This window comes from Cibotium barometz, chromosome 35 (assembly GCF_041138505.1).
Source record: "Cibotium barometz isolate CiBa-2024 chromosome 35, ASM4113850v1, whole genome shotgun sequence".
In the NCBI taxonomy this organism is placed as follows: domain Eukaryota; kingdom Viridiplantae; phylum Streptophyta; class Polypodiopsida; order Cyatheales; family Cibotiaceae; genus Cibotium; species Cibotium barometz.
The window spans coordinates 47,325,275-47,347,581 of record NC_141080.1 but is presented as its reverse complement, the minus strand read 5'-3'; the positions used below and the strand labels follow the sequence as shown (position 1 = coordinate 47,347,581).

The following is a 22,307-nucleotide window of genomic DNA, read 5'->3' as shown; positions in this document are numbered from 1 at the left end:
ACCTCGGAGAGAGCACCCACCAACTTGTTTCCTCGAAACAAGCCATTGCCCTCATCGATGAATCTCGAAATCCTCCAACTTTGACCATACCTGATGAGCACTGGAGACAGTTTGGACTGCCGGTGAGACCTCCTCCGTGATGGTCCGCACAAGCACAGAATGCGCCTTCGAGTCCCGATTCTCCCAGTCTTGTAACTCCAGAGCAAATTCATCCTCCTGATCTTGAGTCCACCTCCTGGAGTTTTGAGGACGCTCAGGCTTCCGTTCAGTGCCCTGAACAATGTCCCACAAACCTTTGTGGATGAACCAGACTCGCATCTGAAGCTTCCAATGGGCATAGTTGGGTTCTTTCAACTTGTCATCTTTGTTCGTACAAGGGGGGGCCATATCCATAGCAAAGAACAAATCTCAGCTCTCAAACACTTCTCTCAAGTGCTTTCCAACGATGCGAGGCACCAGTAACAATCAGCCCCCTCTCAAACCGTAGAGAGAAAGAGGCGGGACAGCAGCAAAATAGTCCAAGATCCACCGAGAACCTCCTACCGGAAGAGTAGGGACTCGTGGAGGAAGAGGACAATGAGGGCCACTTGTCTCGCAACACCAAATGCAAAGAACTCACCAAAAACAGATGCTAGTGCAGAAAACACAGCCACAACTCCACCTTTTACCTATGTAGAAGAAAACATAGCCAAGTGAACTGGCCAGATTGCCTTTGTAGGAGAAAACGCAGCCACCAAGACTGGCTTGCAGCAACAGCCGGCTGGCTGGACCTGAAAACACAGCTCTGTTGGGGAAACGCAGCCACTGTTGTCACAGTTTTGCAGCTGGGAGAGATGTGGAGAAAAACGCACAGCAAAAGGAGGGAAAGGTGGGCAGATTTGCAGACTTTGGAGCAGCCTGGACCTAAGCGTATGATACCATGAAGGAGATAGCACAGGCGGAAGCATAAACAGTAAACATATGAGAGTGCAAAGGAGAATGAGAGAGTTGGACAAGATCACCTTTTATAACAGAAGTAAAGCTTTACAATGGCAATGGCCACCAACTGAGTGTTGAACTATGTGCAAGGGAGGTGGATGAATGAGTGAATAATGGGGAACTCCTTATATAGTGGAGTAGAGACCTGGCCTACTGCCTCTAGGGCTGGCCGACTGGCCCTGGACAAATAATTAGGAGAAAATCTAGTAAAATCCCAGATAAATAGTTAGCCTCAAAACACTGAGATGCACAATTCTAATAGGGGTTACCTTCACCAATACAGGGGGACGTTTCTCCATGCAGCAAGCCTCTTAGGATAGATTGACCAGAGGATATGCCGCATTAGCCCTGCTGGAGCGCCAGTGCCATCAGTCTCACTTCCAGCAAACCCGGACGAAGGGGTGTCCCTTTGACACCTCAGTCACCCCAGCGATGATGTATGCAGCCCCCTTTTGGGCATCGAGATTATCCCCGGCAGATTGGCAACAGATTGAGGGGCCTCTGATCCTCATGCTATCATAGATGATTTGTAGCAAATCATTCTTCATACATGTTGCATCCCCCATGGTTATAGAGGCACTCTTCCAGACAGTTACCTATATACAGAGTGAGAGATGGACCCCACACACGACTCCCTCGTCTAGCCCTGGAGTCTTCACAGGCAATTACTGCAAGAGGCACATACTCATCTTGGTATGGCTCTATTATCACATGGTTTACAGCACATGGGCTTCAGATTGACCAATTCCCTCCTTACCAGTATATCCCAGACTCACCATACCTCAGGCTTTCCCACGTTGACTGTAACTGGGAGCTCCGATATGATTTGCTTCAGGCACGCATTAGGGACACTTGGATTACCCCGGCGCGGCCCTTGCTCATGTAGAATTATCGGGATCATTTCCTTAGGCTCATTGAGAATGGGTTCAGCCTTAGGTGGGCTCCCACAAGAGCCACAAAGGGGCCAGCATGGCCAGGCATCGGCCAGCAGACCCACTTGGCCAGGAGAGAAGCCAGTTGGCCAGCAATAGAAGTCCCACAGCACGTGTGAAAGGCGCCTGCATAAATGTTACTTTCAGTATGTCGGGGGCATGATAAAACACACCAACAACATATGAACAAACTGACTTGAGAGAGAGAAAGTGAAAGAAAGAAAGATATATCAAGCGTCTACTAAAGACCCAATGGGCCTATGAGACATATGAACAAACCGACTTTGAGAGAGTCTACTAAAGACCCAATGGGCCTATGAGACCAAAGTGATACAATAATGTCCATGGCATATCTCATCATGGTATGGAAAATAAAATAGAAACAAAACATAGCTATCTCACTAGGGTGATACAAAACCGTCCATGGAAACTCATCATGGAATACCAGGAACATGGAACATGAGAGGAGCATCAGCCCCCAATAGATAGTATACCAGTCTCCAAAACATCAAGCATGGGGCTAATGAGCATGGCTGATAGGTCTCCCTCAGCTACGTCGCATGGAAAGGTAGCTCGATGGTGGTGGAGCATGTCCTGGATCTGGAGCTGATGAAGGGATCGTGGCCGACGTCCGGGGTGCCGGGGGTGTCGGGCACACTGGAATGCGGAGGCTTGGTTAGAGGTGACTCCTCTCGGGCCAGGTGGGTTTGGAGCAGCCCGAGGTGGGTGCACATGATCCACTGTATGGGTGTCCTCCACCTCATGCGTCAACTTGAGAGAGAGAGAGAGAGAGAGAGAGAGAGAGAGAGAGAGAGAGAGCTGCCATTACCTGCCATGCATAACGCTTTCCATTCATGTCAACTTCAAAGTCTGCAAGTAAACATAGCACTCACAACAATAAGCTTCCATAAATACCTAGAGTCTAGAATAAACATAATGTGCCATACTTGAGAGCTCTCAAGGGTCGATAAAAGGCCTCGTAAAAGAATACCTTTCGGGTAGAAATCAATTATAGGCGAATTTGAATCACACATTAAGGGCCTGTAATGCTCAGGTAGGGCTGCACAACTGGATCACAAAGCATAGGAAAAATAAGATTTCAAGGGCCTCAAAAAGAGAGAGAAGAGTAGAGTAAACAGGCAAAAATTCCAGCTTACCTTGCAGCCGGCAGCACCCCCATAAGCTGGTCAAATGGCTTGAATGGCTTCCCTAATGAGAAATTTACTTCTACTTCATCCATATCTTTTAGATCGGATGCAAAGGGAGCATAGTGGTATGGGTAAAACCTGCAGGGTAAAATTTCAAAAAGGAACGATTTATTAGAACATCAATTCCAAGCTGAATGCCATATGCCCTCAAAAAATGCTAGCATAAACTTTACCATTGCCATGAGCAGACACCTTCATAATAGTAACGCATCACCCAACAAAGACCCTCCGTATACTTAACCACCTGTTCAATGCATATAAGCCAAGAAAAAAGAGACACACACATAGGTCCAGCATGCAAAAGATGCACATTGGCTCTTTCATTATGATCAAAATGTTCTTTCTTTGACATAGTTATAAGAAACCAAAGAGAAAGGAAATGACATTTTTGAGGGGCCGAAATAGGTACATGAAGAGAGAGAGGGGTTAGGAAGGGATTTGAAAGGAAATAGAAGAGGGAAGGGAGGGAGAGGAGAAGAAAGGTGAGTGAGAAAAAATGTAAGTCCTTTGACCTGAACATGACCAGATTATTTGTGAATTTTTTATTTTTTTGTTTTGTTTGGGAGGGGGGGGGGGGGGGTGTGGTATCACTTCTGAAGCATCAGAAATGCATTTCGTGCAAGTCAGGCACAGAGACGCCTGAAATGGATGTATGTGGGTAACTTACCACATCCTTTCTCACGGTTTCAACATCACCCGGTGTATGCGCTTCAAATTTTTCCGAATAATAGCGTTCCTTCCATCCACGTTCTCCCAATTTGACCTTGCAAAATTACATAAATTTACATGCCGCAAGAAGCCAGACATACCATTTACTGCTTGAGCGAGTGTGTGAATACAACCCTACCTTATCTTCAAGAGGTTCATTCGCATTAAAAAGGTCAGACTTCTCTCTCAATGCAGTCTTCAGCTTTTGTTTCAGCTCCTCTGAGTCATCTCTCTCCCTGGCCTATTCACATCAGGGTAGAGTAATGTGTTATAACTATAACCCACTCATATGGTGTCGGCTTTATCATATGAGGAAGTCAAGCAAAAAAATGCACTAGCAAACCTTACAAATGAAGACATGTATGGATAAAGTGAAACCGCCAGGAGAGAGATGATACCCAAAGAAAAATTCTCACCTCTGTATCCTCAACTGTAACAACTCCTGAGGAAATGTCACCCTCTACACGCATCACCTTGACAGCATGTGACTGTGAAGCTAGTGAAAGTTTGCTGGCATACACATCATCTCTGTTAGTCGCATGCTGTTGATGCTGCTGGCTTGTTCCAGCAATGTATTGTCGACTCTGGGGCTGCCTTGAGTGCTGAAATGGAGATATGAATGGAGTAGATGCAAGGCGTGAGTCACGGTATGGCATAACCGGAACTATTTCAGCCGGATTCACATTTGGAACATTGGTGTCATCCTTTGATGGCCAGCCCTTTTCACGTAGCCGCCTTTCCAGTTGGCGCTGTATAAGATAACAATAACATGAACCCAATGAGCTCACATAAGATCGGATAGCTACACTAGTTAAGCAAAGGGAAGGAACCTCTGCAAGCACATGTACCTACTACATTCACCTCAATCCAAAAAGCATAGAGGGACTTATATACCTGGTGCAAACGGGCGCGCTTCTGAAAAATCTTCTCCTCATTTGAGCCTACCATCTGGATAAAATGCCCAACTCGTTTCAAATCTACCTGATCAAGCGCCAAGGAATATTAACACTTCTTCAAGAAGACCAAAACTACGACTGAGCAGACAGCTGCAGCTAAGATTATGTATGCCTGACCACTCAAACATAGATAAACAAGCATCTGCCCATCTGCCTGGCACAAAGCTCGAGTTTACCTAACAAGACATCCTAACTCTCACCTAGCACTAACCTCATTGATGCTGGAATAAAAATTGATCTCAAAATCTAAAAATGTCGAATGGGCATACCTTGCCACCATTTGTTAAATAGCCACCCATATTTCGCAGCTCGTTCTTGTAGATGGTCATTAGCAGATTTATTCCTCCCTAAAAAACAGAAGGACAAGGCCAATCCATTTGTTTGAAGAAGAGAGATCCAGCACTTTTCCATGCATTCTCTCTCTCTCTCTCTCTCTCTCTATATATATATATATATATATATATATAGGGACGTAGGGTCTATCAGACTACATGCATCAAGATGGCAGCCTGGAACTGTAATGGGACTCTGTGATCAGAAGTGGGAGGCTCATTTACAGGACGAGATATTGTCTTCTATACGGAGACACACCAAGCTCGGAGAGGGGATTGCCTCATGTTGCCGGATACCAGTGGGAGTTGGTTTACCGCAGGCATACCCGCAGGACAGGAGGTGTACGGGGGTCAGGAGTAGCTGTCATATTTTGGTTGCACCTTCAGGGTATGATCAGCATAGTCGGGCGGGATGAGGATGCCAGATACATGTGGGCTAGGCTACAGCTTACACCCACCAGATACATACATGTGGTGGTTTGCTACTTTGCACCAGATGCTACACAGCATAGTCAGAACAGCCTTACCACTCAGGCAGAGGAGAGGAAGGACTGCAATCCTGTGCCCAGCTATATAACAAAGACTGCTTACTCTTGTCCTAGCGTTGAAGTCCCCAATGAGGAGAACTTTACCTAGTCCCAGCATGGCTGAGATATCATCAGACAATGATGCATAAGAGGACTAGCAGGCTTCTCAGGACCTTGGAGCTATCACTAAATATGGGAGGCACCTCCTGGATTTGGGTTCTCGGCATGGTCTCGTTATTTATAATGGGATGGCACAGTGGCCCCTATCCGGCAGACTCACAAGCTTTCCATGTAGTGGAGGGTCGAGCACAGTGGATTATATGTTGTGACCCCCTGAGCTTGCTTTACTCATCTCCGAGTTCACCATCCCCACATGCCCTCTCAGAGCCGACCAGACCTACCTCAACTTCTCCATCGCTTGTACACCACCCAGCCCACCGTCACCTCCACCCACCTCCCACTATACCAAAATCCACTTCACACATGAATGTGACCACATATATGCCAACAACATTGATCGTGGTTTGGTAGATATGGACCCATCAGTTCCCCTTGCCATCCTCACCTCCCAACTCACCGACATCATACATTCTGCAGCCATAGCCAACATTCCATACAACACCCCCCCCCCCCCCCCTCCAATGCTAAGCCTCGGACCAGTACCAGCCCCAGAATGGTTGGTATGACAACGAGTGCCACACCACACTATATATATATATATATATATATATATATATATATATATATAAAACCTTTTTTGATGTTTTTCATGTATGTATGCATGTTAACACCTACACCAATATGTACATATATTTGTATATGCACATGTGTATATATACATGTGTGTGTGTACATATATGTATGTACACACACACACACGTGCACATATATATGTATATATGTATGTATATATGTATATGTATATATATATATGTATGTATGTATGTATATGTGTGTGTATATATGTGTGTATGTATGTGTGTGTGTGTGTGTGTGTATGTGTGTGTATGTATGTACATACATTTTATATATATATATATATATATATATACACGTTTTTTATTATTAAAAAAAATGACGTTTTTTTATTTTGGCTTGATAAAAACGACGTATTATACACGTATTATACTTTGCCGTATTATACGTCCCGTCCCGTACCTGGCTGCTATGTATGTGATAAAGCAATGCTGGGAGATATACCAACTCTTCTTTGAGCGGCAACTTTGAGGAGGCCTGGCATGGTTGAGGGAATGACGCCCACCCACACCCATCACAGATTCTCACATCAGGCACACTTATGCACACTCACTTAACCATATTCCCAATCAGCATCCACTCCTACACCCACCCGAACCTCGACCCACTACATCCACTTTCTTCACATCAACCATGGTGGAAAAGGCCATCCGGAAACTCCAAAACGGCCACGCCTAGGATCATGAGGGGATTAGATCGGAGCACCTATCACATGCAGCCCCTTGCACCCCTCTTGGCTTACATGTTTAACAGGGCACTGGCGGATGGCTTTCCTCACACTTGGTCATCACACATCATCGATTCATTTCACCCATACACAAAGCTGGGGACACTATGCAGCCCAATAACTACAAGACCATCATGATCTGCCATACCTTGTCCAAGCTACTAGAGGCAGAGCTCAACTCATTAAGAGAGAGAGAGAGAGAGAGGGGCATACAACACACAAGGCCAGGTAGGGTTCACGCAGACCTTCTCCACCCTGGATCACATCTTCACACAAATGAGCCTCATTGAGCAGGCCAAGGCTGATAGATGACGCCTCTATTGTTGCTTTGTGGATTTCCACAAAGTCTTTGATACGGTGCCACATGATCGCCTACTACAGCGCCTACAGATCCTTGGGGTTCCATCACACATGATTTGGGGCATTATTGCTTTATACGAGTTGGTGGTTGGGAGGGTGAGATGGCTTGGAGGACTCTCAAAGGAGATATCTAGTCCTATTGGGGTGAAACATGGCTGCCTGCAATCCCCCACCCTCTTTCGGCTATACATTGATGAGATCTAAGACTTTATTGACACAAGTTCCTGCTATTCCATGATGAGATTCCATGGACAGTTTTGTATCACCTCAGTGAGATAGCTTTGTTTTGTTTCTATTTTATTTTCCGTTCCATGATGAGATATGCCATGGACATTATTGTATCACTTTGGTCTCATAGGCCCATTGGGTCCTTAGTAGATGCTTAATCTCTCTCTCTCTCTCTCTCTCCCCCTGGGGGAAGTCCTCCTTATGGGGGACTTCAATGCACGGACACAGAGCCAAAAGTGCGACATTTATGATTTCGAGCACCCCGAGGTGATGCACACACTCGAGGTGGAGGACACGGGAGCTTGCAGGGTGTCAGAGGACATGGGGCCGGATAACACCAGATATGGTCATCACTTACTTGAGCTGGGAGCATGACACCATCTCGTTATTTATAACGGGATGAGACAGTGGCAGGATTCAGGAGCACTGACATGCTTTCCACGATCAGGGGGGGTAGCACAGTGGACTACATCAAGGGGTCCATGGAGACCACACAGGTAGTGACATCTTTCACCATCCCCCCCTCTTCTATTGGTGTGGATCACACGTACCTCTTACTATGATTGGCGAGCTCCACACCAACACCCACATAGCCCACCCAGGCATTGCATACAACCTTCTACTTCACCCATGACTTGGCAGACATATATGAGCATCATGTATATGACGGGCTATTCTAGATGGATCCCATGTCACCTCTAGACACACTCACCACCCAGCTGTCATCTCTATACATACGGCTGCCACCCGCAGCTTCCCCCATCATACACACATTGCACATACAGATAGATCTGGGAGCATGCCCCAGAATCGGTGGTATGATGATGAGTGCAGAGAGCTATATAGACACCTCCGTGCCCAGAGAGCACTGGGGACCATCACACAGAGACAAGCAAACCGACAAATGAGGATCCTCACATGCCGTAAGAGGCGTGCATATGAGGAGGCACAGTACTGGGATATATACCACCTTCTCATGAGCAGAGATGCAGCCACTGCATGGCGCGGGATGAGAGAGCCTCGCCCTCGTACCCCGATTGAGGATCCACACACATGCAAAGAGCCTCTACCATATCCCTAGGCAGCCACCCATACCAAAGCCATAGGAATCCCGCCCTACCACCTCTACTTTCTTTACCGCCTCGATGGTAGAGAGAGCTATCCGCCAGTTATAGCATGGGAGATCGGCTAATCACACAGGTATACAGAGTGAGCATCTTATTTATGCAGCTGACACACTGGGACCCTTTGTTGCTCACCTCTTTAATAGGGCACTAGTGGAGGGCCTACCAGCTGAGTGGACTATGCACACCATCATGCCTCTCCACAAAGCGGGAGACATGCTAGACCCCAACAACTACAGGACTATCATGATTGGTCATACATTGGCCAAACTTTATGGCGCAGTGCTCAAGGCAGAGTTGAGCTCATATGCAAAGAAGGAGGGACTGCGAACACCAGGGCAGGCTGGATTCCGACGAGCTTTCTCCACTATTGACCATATATTCACTCTGAGATGTCCGATTGACAAAGCTAGGGCGCGGGAGAAGAGATTATACTGTTGCTTTGTGGATTTCCGCAAAGCATTTGACACGATGCCACGAGAGAGACTCTTCCAGCGCCTATAGTCATTGGGGATCCCATCAGAGGCATCTATGCTTTATATGAGTAGGTCTTCGGGCGCATATGATGCCCCGGGGGGCTATCTGATGTTATTGCTAGCACCATAGGTGTGAAGCAAGGATGCCCACTCTCTCCTACACTATTTGGGCTATACATCGATGAGGTGGCTGACTTCCTTGGTCACGGTGGTGGGGACGGGGTAGACATCTCAGGTACCACAGTCCACATTATGCTATATGCAAATGATATTATTCTGGTCTCTGAGTCGCAGATGGGACTACAGCACCATCTCCATGCAGGCATTGCAGCTAGCCCCACAGTATAGCCGCACCAGAGGTACACTCATTGATCGGGCTATAGAGCTGGGGCGGTCCAGGCGCCCCAAGATGAGAGGCCCATCTCGACACCGGCGGAGACTACAACAGAGGATCAGGACCATACTAGCACGGCATGGGAGACGTCCAGTCAGAGTACTCACCATGGAGGACATTGAAGATATCCGCCATCAACCGATGAGAGACATCTTTGGATAGTGATGTATATGATGCTTACCTTTGTTGCTGGAGTTTTCCTCCCAGATGTTATCCATTAGGAGCTCCTAGTACCTTACTTTTCCTCATAGTTGTTTCAGTTTCAGTTAGTTGTTTAGTTGTTTTTAGCTTTTCTTACACAGACATTGTATCAGATCCACCAATTGTTGTAACCTTTTTGGTCTTATAGGTCATTTTGGCCTTCTGAAGACATTAATATATCATTTCATTTCTCTCTTTGACTAGAGCCCCGAGAGTGGATCCACCCCCCCCCCCCCCCCCCCCCCCCCCCGACCTCTAGGCTGATGCAGGAGCCCGGTTGAGAGGAGTGACATAGACAGAGCCACCGAGCTATGAAGAGCCTGATGCCCCTGACATAGTGGCCACCACCAATGCCCACGTCACCTCAGGAGGATCAGAGTCATCATTTCCCACCACTGCATGACTTTTTCCCGCTGGCTCAGCCTTGCTACATTGGGTACCATGGTGCAACACCCTATGCGAGATGGTATACCACTCTCCAAAATGGATGATATGTGAGCCTTATGCTCTTTGTACATGGATCAGCTTTAGCATTTTAGATTAGTAATTTTCTTTTATTTTAGTACCCGTGATGATGTATTCCATGGACATGATGTAATCCTTTTGGTCTCATAGGTCATTTTGGCCTTTTGTAGACATTAATAAAACTTTCTTTCTTTCTTTCTCGGAATGGTGAGAGAAGGGAGTCCCAAAATCCATTTAAACTAACGCTTGCGATCATACCAATCTCTTCCATTTTACTATCACACTACTAGGAGTTGCCAGTTCTTTGTTGCAAATATACTTAAATTCTCAAGACTCGTTCCAAGACTAATCTTTTCATGAGAGCAAACACTACATGAACTGTATGATATTTGATTTCATATTGAAACTCTTAAAATTGATAAAGGCATTATTAGTCACATGGATACAAGAACATGCTTACAAAAAAGCAAGGAACGTTAAGTAGTTACATGTGAATACTGACCTCACGAATCTCTAAAGTGGGCATGTGCGGGAGAAAGTCATTTCCCACGAAGAAGCACATAAAAACGAAATCGTCCACCAATCGTTCAAGATCAATTTCAAAAGGAGGGTTTGGGATTCTCAAGTCATACTCTAAATACTCTCTCAAGGTCCAGATATGAAGGAACTGCCAAAAAAACAAACAAGCAAACAAAGAAAGGACCAATAAATCATTTAATGTGAAGAATCAAGGGGTTATTTACAAAGGAATCTTAGATTTGTAAAAAGTCTTATAGCTATAAAAGGCCACATGCACATCTCTCATAACCTGGCCAAAACCTAATCTTGTACATTGAGAACAGACAAACACAGTGTCACTTGCAATTTTAAAAAAGCATAACACCAATGGAGCATAGAGTCAAGTAGGCAAATCCGCATAAAATCAATAAGAAACATGCATCCAGACCCTACTTGGGAACACACATACCTCATGCAGGACAGAGGCCAGTGTGATGATGCAATGTGTTTTGATTTCCTACCTGGAAAGGCTTCTTGGATGCTCCGCCTTCTTCTCCACCCTTTTCATCGAACTCTCCAAACTTCCTCTTTGTTTTCCCTTCACAATTAGCTGCCAAATGACCTACTTGGCCACAAAGAAAGCATTTATCTTGTTGTCCAGGAGTAAACACCACCTGCACATGTTGCAAGACATCAGTCTGGCATAAAACATGTCTACATGCAGAGATCTTCCCCGATCGGAGCAAGTGAGAGGTCCGTAAAGACCTTAAGTAATGTCTAAAGGCTGCAAATGAAGGTTAAGTAGTTTACTTCGGATGAACTGTGAGCTATTGGGCTGCATACCTCTCTTAGAATGGAGAAATGAAGCTCATGAGTTGCCAGACCAAGCATGATTAAGTCTGCATCCTGGAGAAGACAGAAACATACCCAATTTTCAATAGGCGTTGTGCACCGACCCACCAAGAAAAAATATGGAGTAAACCACACAGCTACTGACTGTATCGTCTTCCGCATACCAGCCCATACAGACAATGCCGCGTATTCGGGTCGAAGCCAGGAAGGTTTCTTTGAAGCCGTATGTACGACATGATCTTATGCTCTCCTTCCCCAGGTGCATTCGAATCAGAGAGAATGACCTGTTGATGAAGAGTTATGGATTGTTCCAAACATGTTACAATAACAAGCGAAGGGTTCACGATGGGCCTGCATTTGGGGACTGGGTGCTCTTTTCTGGAGGGGTGATTATAACAATTATTACATCAAATATTGATAAATATTAAATTATCATTGTAGAATATATATTACATAAAAATATAATGATTTTATAATATATTTTACATATTTATATATAGTAAAGAATCATATTTTATAATGATAATGATATGAATATAATTTAAAAAATCCTCACTACATTGTTTACATCAATAGATTGTATGTAATTAGTGTAAATTGGTATAAAAAACTACTAAGAATAAACAGTCATTTGATTATTGTATTAACATTTAGAGAAAGAAACTAATATTATAATAATAAACTTACATATTTGATTGTGATAAAATATAATACACACATACCTAAAAACAAATATAGATAAAGGTTTATCATTTAAATTGTATATTTGGTCTGTAGGTTTATATAAAAAATAGGCTTATTACTTAAATCATATATTTTCAAATGGCAGGCCAATAATCCAGGGATGAGATCCTCATCCTGCTTCTAGACTGATCCTGGCCTTTTCAAGTGTGGCCAAGGGTGAATCACTCACTTTGATATCACGCCATCCAGGATCTTGGTTCAACCGCAGATGGACATAATACTGCAGTGCGACTGCCAAGGTCCCCATGAAAGGTGTCCCAGGAGTGATCACATTTGAATCACAAGCCTCAGACGTTTCCTTCGGAGGTACTTTGCGGCCTTCGGCCTCAAATTCCTGGCGTAATCTTTCCTCTTCAGCAGCCTGCTCAAAAAAAGAATATAACTCAGCACTCCATAAGATGGAAAACATCAAGCTTGCTATGTGCTTCATAAAATTCTAGACCTTATGATATCCAAACACGTATCTTAGCACTCTATAAAATGGAAAACAAGAAGCTATCCATGGTTATGTACTTCATAGATATCTGCAAAGTTACCAAGATAGCCCTATTTTGATGAAGAGCTCTGTGAAGGTCCTTGTTGATGCCCTTGAGCCACAACAAATGGGCCAAAAAACAAACACGATATTCTTGTACTTGTACAGGTGCACCCCCCCCCCCCCCCCCCCCCCCAAAATACATGTGACATTCCCAGCTCACAGATCTAGTCTTTGTTTTCTTTTGTACCATGATGAGATTACATGGACACTATTGTATAACTTTTGGTCTCAGACCCATTGGGTCTTTTGAAGACGTGATTGGGTCTTTTGAATATAACTTTCTCTCACAGGAGGACACTCAGACAGATGAGGTTCCCACAGTAGCCACGAGGGGCCCACCATCTCGCCCCTCGACTAGAGTTACCCTGCCTCGTGCCACCGCACTTCAGAGAGCCACACGGCCTCACCCTCGTAGACCTCGAGCACCCCCGGCTCACCAGTCCCAGATTGATGAGATTGTCGCCTGCCACCGAGCATCTGTAGCTGCTACCTCGTCCCACCTTCTCCTCGGCCTTGCAGATCTATGGGCCCTCCTCAACCCCTCGCCAATGCTGGACATCCTTTATGGACCCCTACCACACATTGATGGATAACTCCCTCTCCATACTCACACCCCAGTAGCCTCTACACCCACTTTGTATCAACAATGATGAGGATGGTGATCCTCCATGATGAGGATGATGATGATGATCCATACATATCTACATTTACCAAGGGATTAGTGTTAGTTCTTTTTGTTATGTTGTCTTTTTTTCCATGATGAGATTCCATGGACACATTGTACACCTTTTGTCTCATAGACCAGTTGGGTCTTATGCAAGACGTTAATATATCTTCTTCTTCTTCCTCTCTCTCTCTCTCTCTCACAGGTCATTTTGGCCTTTTGAAGACATTAATACAACTTTCTTTCTTTCTTTCTCTCATCATGCAGTATGAGGACCAGAGAGGTTTATGCATGTATACTGGAGCTTCGCCGTCACAGAGAGCTCACACTTATGCAACACTCTGAGAGACTGTGTCAGCGAGGCTCCCAAACCTCCACCACAGATTTCTTTGGGTCACAGCCACTGACTATCGGGGCCTGACAAGAGCAGCAGCAGGACCAGTGCGTTCACACGCACACACGATCCTCTAGCACCAAGTACAAGGGGTGTCACTACTGAGTGTGCGCGATCCCTTCTCAGAGCCAGATGCCCCAGATGTCAGAGGCCTCATCCCTCCACCCGGCAGCTGCAGATCCAGGATCTTCTTTGACAACATGACGAGCTCCCATCACAAAGGAAAGATGTTATGGCTGCTTTATGTTCTATTCCAGAATGGTATTACTGTATGACCACACATTGTCACCATGTAGCGTCACATGGATACTTTTGCTTGTGCAGCTAGTTTTTCACAGTTTTTTCTTTTCTATGGTTCAATATTCATCATGAATACATTGTTCTACCTTTTTGGTCTCATAGACCCTTTGGCTCTTTTGAAGACGTTAATCTCATAGACCCACGCCGACACATTTGCATCGATATCAGCTCATACCAGCCATGCACAGGGTGGCTACATTGGTCAACTGTGGGATATCGTGTGCTAACCTGCTAGGTGATTGGTTAGCCTCCATCTTATTATGGGCTCAACTGCTTAATTTGTGGGCTCAACTAGACAATGGTGGGCCCCTTTGTAGATACACGGAGGGCAGGGAAGGATATGACACGAGAGCAGCACCTCATCATTAGATTCCCTGATGCACAAGCTTTCTTAGACAGACGGGCTGCCCTCGAGGGCACACAGATGTACATGGGGGATGATCTCACCCCAGCACAGGTGGCATACCAGCATGAGGCGATGGTGACAGTCCATGAGGCCCATACAGCAAGCAAGTGGGCTGTCTACAGAGATGGCAGGGTCATTATCACTAAGCGCCATCCCAAATCGGAACGCCCGGTCTATGAGACCAAACACTTGAGGTTAGCAGCATGGAACTCCAATAGCACCCTGAGGTCGAATCCAGGCAGTTTGAGTGAGATTCTCATAGGCAAGGATGCCATTTTCTATACGGAGACTCATCAGAGCCCTAAGAGGGATTTACCATACATAGCTGGGTATGAGTGAGTGAGCTTCCCGAAGCGAGACCCACACATCAAGAGGGGTACGTGGCTCAGAAGAAGCGGTAGGTGTCCTTTTTAGACCCCATCTTTGACAGATTCTCAACATCGTCCATAAGGACAAGGATGGACAGTACCTTTGGGTGCGGTGACAGCTTAGCGGTGACAAAGTCATCCACATTGCTGCGTGTTATAACTTATTTTGCACCGAACCACTCCCCTTACGCCGCACAACATGGCCGGTCACCGTACTTACCATTATATGGGGATATTATGGAGTTCTCACAGGTGGGGGAAGTCCTCTTGCTCGGGGACTTCAACGCTAGGATGGGAAGTTAGGAGATCCCACTACTCGATCTGGACAACCCTATCAAACTACAGGAGCTAGACATCAATGACACAAGGTTGCAGAGATCATCGCTGGACTGTGAGGAGGCCTAGAGGCCACAATGTATGGGAGACATTTCTTAGAGCTGGGAGCTGCACATGGTCTTGTTATCAAACGGGATGTCCCTTTGGCCCTCCTCCGACACCCTCACCTCCTTCCCTTACTCAAGAGGTACCAGCACCGTGGACTACTTGATGGGATCTCCGGCTTTGGCAAACCTTCTCCCCGAATTCTCCATCCTGCCACCCCCCTTTGAGGCTGACCATACCTACCTCTCTTTCACTCTTACTTGCACGTCACCCGTCTCTCCCCCACCACCCCCCATCTCACATTACACCCACGTCCATTTTGATCACGAGCTTGACCCTGTTTACTCCGACCACACTTAATGCCAACTCCACGATGTGGAACCTTCTGTTCCCCTACCCGCCCTCACATCACAACTCACCACCATACTCCACACATTTGCCACCACTTCTTTCATCTCCACGTGGCGGTCTACCGCCAAGCCACCTTGCAGTTCCATGCCCTAGAACTGTTGGTATGATGACGAATGCCGAGCAACATGCTCCCGTCTTAAGCAAGAGCACGACCATAGTTGCCAAGCGTTTCATGAAACGTGTTTTATGAACGTTTCCGAAACGTTTCATTCATTTCCCAGAAGTTTCAAAAACGTTTCATACAAAAAGGGGGGGTACAAGCCCCAAAATTTATGTACAAGTTTATAATATGTTAAAAATATGCTGCCTTCCCTACAGAACAATATTAACCATGCATCATTTACACATTAAAACATGTTTACAAGCTAAAACTAAAGAATCTGGGTGATCGAGTTACAGTGGGCACCCAACTGAGTCACTGACCAATTGGCATAAATAAATAAACTGGTATAAATAAATAAACTGGCAACATCAAGAATCAAGATCTGGATTTCATCATCAATAATGGCACTCAAAGTGATCACAAAAAGATTGAATCCTGAGCTGATACAAAAAAAGTAAACTGAAGTTTGAAATACACAAAGTAAAGCATGCTGAAGCCTGATAGATGCAATCATGCATGACAAACAATAAACTAGAGGAGCTTGATTGCCCCAAAGACTAGAGTCCTCAATCTAGAGTTTGGGCACTCAATCCTCAACATCCTCGATGTCCTCATCAGTAGTCTCCTTGGTAGACTCAACATCACTATCAGAAGAGGATGATGCTGCCTTAGCTGTTGCACTGGTACTAGCACCTCTTGATAATGCAGCTGTAGATGCTCGTGTGCCATGAGCAAGTGCCATCAACTCCTCATACAACATGGCATATATGTCGCGCTCCTCATGAGGAATCTCTGGGATATCTTTCATCTTCTCAATGTCGATTTTATCGACATTGACCTGGCGAGGCTCTATCGGATTGCCCAACTGCTCAATTAGGTGGAGATTGCAATGGTAATACACCAACCGCTCCAATTAAGCAGTAGACAACCTGTTCCTCTTCTTGTATGGAAGAGGGACCATGTGCTCTAGTTCCTCTTAGGCTTCAGTAGGACCCAAACCGCAATCTTGTGAGAGGACTCGAATGGCAAGGTGTTTTTGCCATTAGAATAGAGAAACTTTGTGAGTACAGTGTACTAAGTATAATCATCATTGATCAATGTATTATGTAAATAGTAGACTTGTCTTTTAGAGTTGTACTCACCAAGTGAGGGCTACTGATCCCATACTTCTCCCACCATGAGACTGACTGAAGCTGTGTCTCTCGCATGCATGCAGTCTGTCTACTAAATGCGTGGTTGGCATTAAGATACACTAGCTGCTCATCCTCCAAGCGTCTCATGAGCTCCACGTCTCCTCTTGTCCATTTCTGAATGTAATCTTGCCATCCATCTTCAAACTCTTCATTAATATACTGCGCCTCACTATGCCAGAGAGGGTGCAATATGTGGGCAACCACGTGGATTGGTCTATGGAACCAATCCCACTGGTCATTCTAAACCCGTCGAATGTCCTCAACCCTGAAAATTAGCCATGAATGATCAAAGCTATTAGCTCACTCCTACAGGCTACGATACAAGTTACAACTAGTTGGAAGTTCAGTACCTCTCATCTGTCAAGAGAGTGCATCGGTTAAGAGTCTCTCCAATCCGATCCATGAACTCGTACAAGAGTCCAAGAGTGCAGCCCTCCATATCAATGATGCGAAGAACACTATAGATTGGTTGAAGTGCGCTCAATAAAGCCTCTGCCTCCTTCCACCAATCTTCTTCTATCACTCTGCATGCAAAAGCAACTGCCTTCGGGTGCTCATCGTCCTCCAAGCTCGTCCACTCTCGAGTGACCATTGTGCGCATGAGTCCCTATTGGACTCTCACTACCCTCTCAACCACAATGAACATATATGCAAACCTGGTTTGTGAGGGCTTCAGAAGCTCAAGGTCACTATTGGCACGAAACATTGCCAAGACCTTGGGCCTCTTGGTAACAAACTTCACCAAGCTATGGACAGTGTCAAAGATGTCAGCAATCCACCTAATCTTGGCAAGATCTTCAATGAGCAAGTCTAGGCTATGGGATGCACATGGAGTCTATACAATCTGCAGGAACTCATCCTCCAGCATCCGTCCCAGAGACACAGTTGCTACCATTGTCAGTGACCACCTGCACTATGTTTTGTGGGCTTATCTCCATGATAGCCTCGCGGAGGTGTGATGAGATCTTGAGCTTCATTGACAGATTAGCCAAGGCTGGTCTCACATTGACATGCATATTGATCCCCCTACTACTTTATGCAAGTGACATCGTCCTCAGTGGGACCTCTCTATTAACCTTGGTAAAACCAAGGTAATGGTCTTCAATACCTCCCGCCCCTTCACATCCAAATTGAGCTTCACATACAGAGGGGCTCTTGTGGAGATTGTCTCATCCTATGTCTACCTTGGTGTCACTTTCAGTGGCCCACGCTTCACCATGCTTCCCGCAGCACACGCCAAAGTGACATAAGGATATGCAGCCTTAAGCTTACTTGAGCGGTAGTGCTTCCAGCCAGCAGCCCAAGACAAAGGGTTGTGGTTGTTTGACACCCTCGTCACACTAGCTTTGTTGTATGGAGCAGCCTTCTGGGGGCCAGATTTATCCGATAAGGATTGGCAACAAGTCAAGCGGCCCAAGTTCATGATGTTCTCCTGTATGATCCGCAACAAATCATCAGTCCCACACCAGATTATCCAGGAAAAGTTTGCTGCAGCCCCAATGGTAGTGGATGCACTCTTCCAAACAGTCACATACCTCCATCGCATCGGTCACATGGATCCCCACAGGTACTACCTGAGGCTTGCCCTCAAGTCCTCGAGACAACTAGCACTCGAGGGCTACCATGGAGTATGGTATGCCTTAGTTTCCACTTGGTTCTCAGTCTATGGGCTCCGCATGGACCGCCTCCCACCCCTTCAGTACAGTTTGCACTCTCCTTTTCTCCAGCTCGCTCATGAGGACACCAACCAGGTTATCCGGTTAGATCTTCTCAACCTCTACACCCACTGCACATGGATCACACCTTCAGAGCTCCCAACGAAGATGCACTTCTAAAGAGATCATTGCCTCATGCTCACTAAGGATGCACTCGTCCAGTAGCCAAGCTACCTAAGAGTTCATGTGTCCCATGCCATGCAGATTTCGATTGGCCAGATAGGGGTTTTATCCCACTGCCTCAGAGTGGAGATAGGTAGAGCTGAGCACGTCTTTAGAGCCGGGGAGCTTATACGAAGACCCATGGAGGAGAGGATTTGCTGATTATGCCACACAGAGGTGGAGACGAGGAGCATTACATATGTCACTACCCACTATACTATGAGATCCGTGGGAGGTTTCACTATCTGTTCCCTGGGAGATTTGGTCCACTCTCTAGGGTCATTGACTTCCGGATCAACGTTGCCTAGGGCTCTGCCTGCTCACGCTTTGCAAACACAAGGACACTTTCTTGAGAGAGCTTCAGCCCCAACCACCCCGAACCCACCCTCACAAGCCAACCATCACCAGCTTCTTCCGGACCCAAGAGGAGGACACCCATACAATGAATCCCAAGGACCCACCTCACCTGAGAGGAGTTACCTTGGACCGGGCCACCACATTCCAACGTGCCCAACGACCCCGGCCCCCTAGACGTTGGCCACGATCCCTTCATCAGCTCCAGATCCAGGACATGCTCCACCACCACCATTGAGCTACCTTTCCACGTTTCCTGGATGAGGGCGACCTCTCCGCCATATTCATTAGCCCCATGCTTGATATTTTGGAGAGTGGAATACCATCTCTTGGGAGTTGATGCTCCTCTCATGTTCCATGTTCCTGGTATTCCATAATGAAATTTCCATGGATAGTTTTGTATCACCCCAGTGAGATAGCGGTGGTTCGTTTCTATTTACCTCCCGACGAGGCCTCACACTACAGAGAGCCTCAGAGATCGGCGTTGCCAGGAGACCGCGACTACTCGGATGCAGACCACCACTACTCCATCAGGCCCAATCTGCCCAGATCCATGCACGATATCGCAAAGCTACGAAGGAGAGAGTCCAGAGGCTACACTAGGGCACAACAGATATGAGAATTCTCCTCACCTCATGCCCCATGTATGATGTACTACACCATCTCCACTGGGTGCAATTAGTAGTATACCACTTATCATGATTGTGCATCTATAGCATGCTAGACAGTGACTACATAGTGAGCTGCATATGACTAGGATTAGCTTTTCATTTTAGTTTTTCTTTCCATGATACTCAGGACATGGACTTGTTGTATACAGATTTGTCTCATAGGCCAATATGGCCTTCCGTAGACGTTAATATATCTTTTCTTTCTTTCTTTTCTTCAGATCTGGGAAGCTCATACGGAGACCAGAGAGGAGAGGATCTACTGATTATGCCACACAGAGGTTGAGACGGAGGAGCATAACATATGCCGCTGCCCAGTATACTATGAGATCCGCGGGAGGTTTCACTGTCTATTTCGTGAGGGATTTTGGTCCACTCTCCAAGATGATTGACTTTCAGGACTAGCGTTGCCTAGGCCTCTTCCTGCTTGAGCTCTGTAGACACAGGGACACCTTCTTGAGAGAGCTTCGGCCCTAGCCACCCCGCCCCCTCCCTCGCCAACCAACCATCACTAGTTTCTTCCGGACCCAAGAGGTGGAGGACATTGATATAGTGGATCTTGTGGACCCTCCACGAGCTGCTCCGGACCTACTCCTCTGAGAAGAGTTACCTCGGACCGAGCCTCCACACTCCAACGTGCCCGATGCCCCCGACCCCCCCTGTCGGCCACAATCACCTCATCAGCTCCAGATCTAGGGCATGCTCCACTGCCATCGAGCTACCTTTCCACGTGACATAGCTGAGGGAGACCTCTTGGCCATACTCATCAGCCCCATGCTTGATATTTTGGAGAGTGGTATACCATCTACTCGGAGCTGATGTTACTCTCATGTTTCTATGTTCTTAGTATTCCATGATGAGTTTCCATGGACAGTTTTGTATCACCCCACTGAGATAGCTATGTTTATGTTTTCTTTCTATTTTATTTTCCATTCCATGATGAGATATGCCATGGACATTATTGTCTCACTTTGGTCTCATAGGCCCATTGGGTCTTTAGTAGACGCTTAATATATCTTTCTTTCTTTCTCTCTCTCTCAAGTGATATAGCTTTGTTCTTACATGTACGAGTGTCCGGTCTAAAAGACCGTGATGATGCAGAAGGGGAAACCGAGGAGCTCTTATCTATGATGGGCATTGAAGCCACGCACACAAAGGCATGGAGAGTGGGAAAGAAGAGAGAAGGTAGTGGCGAATCTTCTAAGGAGAGAGCACTTATCATTCGTTTCCCCTCCATGGAAGCGAAGGACTTCTTGAAGAGACGTCCTATACTCAAGAAGACGGGAATATTTCCTGGAGATGACCTCACACTCTCACAACTTGCCCACATGAAAGAAGTTATGCCCGAGATAAGGGCAGCCCGAGAGAAAGGGAAAGTGGCCTTCTATAGAGATGGCAGAGTGGTGATTATGGAGAGGCGCGAGACCTATGGGACTACACTCAAAGTTGCTACTTGGAATTGTAATGGATCTCTACGCCTTGATGTAGGGGCTTTTGAGGATAGTTTCACTGGGAGGGACATCATCTTCTACTGTGAGACGCATTAGGCTCCTGGACAGTCCATGCCACATGTTAGTGGATACCGATGGGAGAGCTTGTAGACAGGAGACTCGTTCAGAGCATGGAGGATGGGGCTTAGGAGGAGTGGCAGTATTGTTTAGAGAGGAGCTACAGCCACTGATACATATAGTCCGCAGAGATGAGCAAGCTAGGTACATGTGGGTTAGACTGAGGGCAGAGATGGGCAGATATCTCTACATTGCTATATGCTATTTTGCTCCTAGTACATCAGTGTATGCATCACCTAGCAGGCAGTCACCCTTTTCTATTTTGGATGATGACATTTGGGAGTTCTCCAGGGATGGTGACATCATTCTCCTGGGGGACTTCAATGCCAGGACCGCTCATAACCAGACAGTATTTTATGATACCTCAGAGGAGATGTTGAGGGAGCTTGATGTTAGGGATATGGGCATATCTAGACTCTCACAGGATGAGGAACATATAGTGTATGGACGGTATTTGATAGACATGGGGACTGCACATGGATTCGCCATCCTGAATGGCCTACAGAGATTCCCGACAGCGGGCGGTTTCACTAGCTTTCCACATCGGCATTGTGCTAGTACAGTGGACTATGTTATGGCTCAGCCCAGTCTCATTCCCTCTTTTCAGGATTTTATG

General features: G+C 46.2%; 1 protein-coding gene across 2 annotated transcripts in view; it reads right to left on the bottom strand.

The window, feature by feature from the left end:
• LOC147618533 (5'-3' exoribonuclease 3-like) overlaps positions 1 to 22,307 on the bottom strand; it is a 107,677-nt gene that overhangs the window by 22,633 nt on the left and 62,737 nt on the right. For both annotated transcript variants that reach the window (XM_086774990.1, XM_086774991.1), the window contains exons 4-17: positions 12,636 to 12,827; positions 11,887 to 12,006; positions 11,714 to 11,776; positions 11,392 to 11,544; positions 10,875 to 11,039; positions 5,052 to 5,129; positions 4,721 to 4,807; positions 4,243 to 4,575; positions 3,966 to 4,067; positions 3,786 to 3,881; positions 3,292 to 3,362; positions 3,068 to 3,196; positions 2,902 to 2,978; positions 2,740 to 2,780 (exon numbers count right to left, since the gene is read on the bottom strand). In XM_086774990.1, the coding sequence (XP_086631116.1) occupies positions 2,740 to 2,780; positions 2,902 to 2,978; positions 3,068 to 3,196; positions 3,292 to 3,362; positions 3,786 to 3,881; positions 3,966 to 4,067; positions 4,243 to 4,575; positions 4,721 to 4,807; positions 5,052 to 5,129; positions 10,875 to 11,039; positions 11,392 to 11,544; positions 11,714 to 11,776; positions 11,887 to 12,006; positions 12,636 to 12,827 (1,707 nt within the window). The remainder of the gene's footprint in view (positions 1 to 2,739; positions 2,781 to 2,901; positions 2,979 to 3,067; positions 3,197 to 3,291; positions 3,363 to 3,785; positions 3,882 to 3,965; positions 4,068 to 4,242; positions 4,576 to 4,720; positions 4,808 to 5,051; positions 5,130 to 10,874; positions 11,040 to 11,391; positions 11,545 to 11,713; positions 11,777 to 11,886; positions 12,007 to 12,635; positions 12,828 to 22,307) is intronic.